Source organism: Sciurus carolinensis, chromosome 6, assembly GCF_902686445.1.
Source record: "Sciurus carolinensis chromosome 6, mSciCar1.2, whole genome shotgun sequence".
Taxonomy (NCBI): Eukaryota; Metazoa; Chordata; class Mammalia; order Rodentia; family Sciuridae; genus Sciurus; species Sciurus carolinensis.
In genome coordinates, this window is record NC_062218.1 from 27,988,780 (window position 1) to 27,994,779 (window position 6,000).

General features: G+C 45.6%; 1 protein-coding gene across 1 annotated transcript in view; it reads right to left on the reverse strand.

Annotated features, from left to right (window-relative positions):
• The window catches only part of Zfr (zinc finger RNA binding protein), a 76,844-nt gene extending 73,168 nt beyond the window's left edge, over positions 1-3,676 (reverse strand). The window contains 2 exon segments of the mRNA XM_047555395.1: positions 3,060-3,159; positions 3,450-3,676. Of these exon segments, the coding sequence (XP_047411351.1) occupies positions 3,060-3,159; positions 3,450-3,486 (137 nt within the window). The 5' untranslated portion in view covers positions 3,487-3,676.
• Between the last annotated feature and the right edge of the window lie 2,324 nt (positions 3,677-6,000).

Here is a 6,000-nt window from a genome sequence, read left to right on the forward strand (position 1 = left end):
GTACTATAACACAAAGACTGAGTAAATGCTTACCCCAAAAAAGTTTAACATGCATTATCACAAATAAAACCTAAAAGTTATTACAAGAATTTGGATCTCTCTATAACATCTTAACTTGATCTTCATAATGCTACTATGAATATCAACTAAAGCTGGGGATGCAGCTCAGTGGTAAAACACTTACTTGCCTAGCATGCAACAGGCCCTGGGGTTCAACTCCTAGCGTTACCCAAAACAAAAAATAATCCCTAATCCTAAAATAAATTTAATCAAATATTTTGCACAACTGAAACCAAGAAAACTAAGAACTGGAATTAAAATTTAGATGTAGAACATTTACTTTTGATTATCTACAGTCAATGACAAGTGAAACGACTCATTCACATCCTCCACAAGTATGTACTTAGATTTCCCTGGGTTTCAGATCTTTGAAATTAACAAACACAAAATTAGCTAACTGTGTTCTTTCACTCTGAAAGTTCCAAACTATTTTCAGCCAGAAGAAAAATTTAGCATCATAAAATGCTTTTTTTGCCCATGCTTTTGCTATTCATGTTATTTTTCATCTTCCTTGGCCAAAGTATTAGCATCATTTGGTCTGATTTCTTGCTAAATAAATGCAAGCAATTTTCATGTACTCTATGTACAAGGTCAGAAAGAGCCTTAAAAATTTGTTTTGATAACATGCATTCAAAGACTAGTCTTTTCTCATTAGATATACACAGATCAATTCAATAATTTGGATTGCTGTTACAGTTTACTGAAATGGATTCAAGACCCTCAAAATATTAGGTACAAAATTCTGTAATAAGGTCCTATACTGGGATAACACAATACATATAAATATCTATAAAATTAAGTGTCTTTAAATTGATATTTCTTCCTTTTATTTCTGTCTGTAGAAATGTATTTAGAAAAAATATTTCAGAACTGCAACAATATACAGAAATTCTATAGTAAGTTTTCCATTCTGGGATAAAACAGGTAGATGTAAATATTTTACCAAAAAAATTAAGTTATCTTTAAATTGGTACTACCCTCCTTTTCTTCTTTTTCTTTCTTTTTTATTCCTGCGGTGCTGGGGATTGAACCCAGGGTCTTGGGCTTGCAAGGCGGGCACTCTACCAACTGAGCTATCTCCCCAGCCCTAACTCCCCTTTTATGTCTGTATATAGAAACAAAAAATTTCTAAATCCAACAAAAAAACCCCATCGCTTTTCAGTAAGGAGCTAATGATTCAACAAATCTATCACTCAGTTGATACTAAAAAAACAGAAAAATACTGCATAAAAACAGCCCTTTCTAGAACACGTGGTACTTGCTAACAGTAGATTTATGACACAGATGCTGATTAGTTATTTCATTTCCCTGAAAAATAAAATGACTTGGTTTTTTCTCTCCAGAAAAATTACTAACTCTAAAAGGGTTTATTAAAGTAGCTGAAACTTATTGTATAATTATTACAACTTGTAAGCAAAGGAAAATGTCTGAAAAGTCCCAAGATTCCGCTGTAACAATGCCCTTTCAGTTCTTTTTTTCAATACAGGCCTCAAGATAAGAGACTTGTAAAATGCCACGTATGCTGATGCATTCAACGATTAGTAAAATACCAATTTTGTCAATATAATGTACACTAATACATTTTTAAATCAATGGGGTCTTAAACACTTTATCTTATTTCAAATTGGCAGCAATTTTTTCCCAGGAGCACATATAATAATGGTGCCTCTTGCAACAAATAGCATCCTAAGATTCCAAAAAATAGGACAATTTCTCAGAATTGCAAATTTCAACCCCAAAACAAAGTTGATCCAGTACTAATTTTTACAGGTGGAGAAAATTAAAAACTAGTTGTATGCTGTCCCCAAAATCACAAAATCAAGAGCAAAAGAGATTGATGCCCTTTTCCAGTACACAACCTGTACCCTGAAGGGAATGGGGGAAAAAAAAAAAAAAAAAACCAAAACCAACAACCTATTTGGGTTTAATACCTAAAAAGCCTAATACATTCGGACACCTATACATTTTTAAAGGTTACTACTACTAGGAGCCATGTGTGCTTATGATCTAAATCAAGAGACTGTCAGAATGACAAGTGTAATAACAATAAAACATCCATCCAGTTTTATGTTTTTATCTCTGAAAAGCTTTACAATGAACTACAGACAGTTCGGAATTGACAGCTTCCCTTAAGGTAGAGATTTCAGCCAGTGCATTGCAATGACTCAGTATAATCTCAACTGCGTTTCCTTTTCCCCAGAGAAGAAAGACCCCAAGGTTGACTAACTGGCCCACCTGAAGCCTAAACTCAGTAGCTAAAACAAGGTTGTGCACTCACTTATCAGCACCAAAAACTTGCACATCTTTTCCAGTTAACTAACAATTCACAGGTGGTTGGCATATTAACATCTCTCTCTGCGTGGAAAACTGAGGGAGCACGATGAAAGCAGTGACGCCAGAAGTAGGTTTGCAGGACTGGGGGTGGGAGGGAGGCAGGGGAAACAGGACGGAGAAGAAGGTGCCGAGACAACGACATGTATCTGGGCTCTAGGGGCTGGAGCACAAGGCGAAGACCAAGAGCGGCGTCGCAGGAGAGGCCGATGGGCCTGCGACTCGACACTCCTCATGAGGTCCCCTGGATTCCCTCTCCATCTCCCAAGCAGGAGGAAGATAGGAGGTGGGGGCTGGAGAGGCGGAGGCGGGGACTGGGGGCCTGCCGGACGACGGTGGCGGGCGGCTCGGCTCCGCTCCAAGGCCGCGGGAGGCCATTTTAACTCCGGGGCAGCGAAGGCCCCAGCGGCCCTCCACGTCCCCAAACCTCAGCTGTCTCTCCCTCCCCGCCCCCACCCGGGGCCGCTCCCCGCCGCGGCCCGGGCCGGGCGGGCCGGGGCGGGGCGGGCCTGGAGAGGCCGCGGGGCTGGGCCCGGCCTGCCGCAGGCCGGAGCTCGGGGCCGCCGGGCGGGGGCTGGCGCGGGAGCGGCCGCGGGGGCGTCGCGTCGGCGGGATCCGGGCCCAGGGGCGAGGAGGGGGAGAGAAGGAAGGGAGTGGGGAGCCGTTACCTATACTGGGCCGCAGCCGCCGCCGCCGCCGCCCCGCTGTGGGTGAATCCAAAGTAGTTGCCGGTCGCCATTTTGGCATCTTCCCCCAGCCGGCTGGGCACTGCGGCGGGCACGGAGAGTCGGGTCCCATGGCGGGAGGAGAGACGCGGAGGGACCGGGACGCAGAGGGAGGGAAGGGGAGAGAGAGAGGCGCCGTGAGAAGCCGCCCTGGCCGGCCCGGCCGCGGCCGCGCCGCCGTCCGCCTCCCGCCCCGCACTCCCTCACTCCCTCGCACGCCCCGGTGGCGGCCGCCGCCTCCTCCCCGGAGCCTGCCCCAACCTCCGCGCCTCCCCGCTGCCCCGGACCGGAGAAGAGGCAGGGCAGAGGCCTCGCGGGCCACATTAGACTCACCATAGGTGAAAGAAACTACAGGGCATATGGGAATCATGGGCTCGGGCTGCTGCTGCTGAACTCTGAACTCTCACCCGCTGCCTCCCTCCTCTGCCCCACTCCTCCTCAGCGGAGAACAGACCGCCGCCTCCGGCCGCACTGCGCAGACGCGCCCGCGCTCGGCATCCTGGGAGCTGTAGTCCCCGACGCCCTCGCCACCCCCGCGGGCACGAGCGGGGCCTTGGCTTGGGGCACCTCGCGGGATCCGGGTCCTGGTCCTCTCCCAGGTGGCTGAGACCGCTAAGTGCGGCCTGGCCGCACCGGCGCAAAAGAGAATTGCCTCGCCCAGCCACGGGGTAATCGGGAAGCGTGACCAGAGAGTGTGACGTCTGTTAGCCTTTCGCCCTCTTTTCACGCGTTTACTTTTGCATTTGCATTTGTTCTCATCCGTTTCAGTCTTACTCTTTCACTTTTCATTAGAATTTGAGCTGGATTGATTAGAATTCTGCTTCATTTCCTGCATTCCTGCTGTGTGTCCTCAGTCTTTGAAGTGGGGAGAGAGAGAGAAGGGGAAGAGAGAACAACAAAAAGAATGTCAAGAGTGCTGGACCGAAAGCACACCCTGGACATCGTGCCATACACGCCTCTTGCCTTTCCCTCTGTCCCACCGCACCCTCTCCTTGAGTCACTCAAGCGTATATAGACCCCACAAGTTGTCAATTGCAGTTGTAAGTGCTGGAGACAAGACCGTGAGCAAAACGACGTCCACATTCACAGGGAATTCATGTTCTAGTAAGGGATCTGAGTCAGGCAATAGCCAAAACATAGAAAGTCTGTTGGATGGTAATTGAAGCTAAGAATAAAGCAGGGCAAAGAAGATAAGCGGAACTATTTTTTGTAGGATGCAGTTACTGCGACCACTGGGTAGAGACCTGAAGGAAGTGAGGGAATCAGCGAGGTAGAGACCTGGGGAAAGAGAAGAAAGTGGTGGGCTCCTAACTCAGAAATGTTCTAGAGCATCCAGGAGGTCAGACTCGCTGTAACTGCCGAGGAAACCAGTTCTAAAAGGTGCTTGGTATGGGTGCCTAACCTTCGTGGTAAGGGAGGAACAATACTCTTCTCCCATGCAAACATCTCTTCCTTCCCTCTGCTTTCTCATTGCTTTCCCTTTAAACTTTCTCAGTTCATTTTCAATCATTCCCTTTTTTTCTTGCAGTCCTTCTGGTAGACTATTTTCTGCCGCCTTGCCTCTTACCAGTTTTCCATCCATGCGGAAGTGCTCCGTTTCACCTCTGCCTTACGTTCTCCGTGCCCATCCCCCAGGTCCCCTGGTACTCCTGTCTGCGCAGTGTTGGATATAAACATTAAGAAGAAATTCAAAGGGTGAATCGGAGCTCGCCCATGAAATTCAGGGCTTTATCTCACCTTCTTTCTTTCAGAGCAGAAACAATGCCTCAATTCTTATTTGTGCCAGCCCTGCTCCCCCACACCTCCTACAAAAGTACAGGTTATGAGAACCTGTCTGATATGACCTCTTACTCATTTCAAAAAGAGAAAATGTAGAACATTTGGAAAAAAACAGTGTCATTGTTTTGGGGAATACTAATGTTTCCTTAAGCAAAATTTATTTGTGCTCCTAGTGTGTTGCTAGGAAAAACTACGTCCTACCCATAGGATATTAGAACTGCATTTTAAAGGTAATTTGCCTTGAACTTCGTTGAGTAATCAAGCCTCAAGACACTGACAGTAACTGCTTTCACAAAATGCACTATTAGTTACTATGCTGTTTGAACAAAAGGTGTTGGGGAGAGACAGGTGTTAATCACCTGTTAATCACCTGCTGTTTCTGCTAATTTTGTTTGGCAGAGCTTTAGAGGATGGTGTGCTATTGGCACAGGCTAAGCATGTAACTAGAAAGAGGAAGACTTGCCTCTTCTTCTTGGATGCTATTCTTAGGAGTCAATAGGTGTGGCAGTAGTGAAAATTGTTTAAAACCACACTCTCCTCAAAGATGCAGCCTATAGGAATACCATGAACATTCCTCTGACTTGATCTTATTTAAGAAAAGAATATTGAAGAGAACTGAAATAAAAAGAGAGAGAGAGAGAGAGAGGTCTTTTTCCTGCACAGTTAGTAGTTAATTGACCAAACATGTTATTTAACCTTTCTGAACCTGTAAAACAGGAATAACAAATATCATGTCCTTTACAGGATTGTGGTGGGGGTTTTGTGAGGTGGCATTTATGTAAAGCAACACCTAACTTTTTTATTTAAAAAGAAAATTTTAAATTTTAAAAGTTTGTGAAACTTTTTCAAATCAACCTTCTAGTAAATTACTGTATTGTGCAGGTCACTCACCTACAACCAAAAAGTAGGCAGCTCTGCCCAGAAGAGTATCTGTCCCAGAGTACCCAGTCTATGCTATATGGCAGCACATAATCCTCTGGAATGAAACAGAAGATGAAAGACTTGGCTGGAGGCAGCTAGTTATAATATCTGGTATCCTTCATGTCCAGAAATAGTTCAAACTGCAAATCTGATCAAACTCTGTGTTTCCCACCCCTCCCAAGAT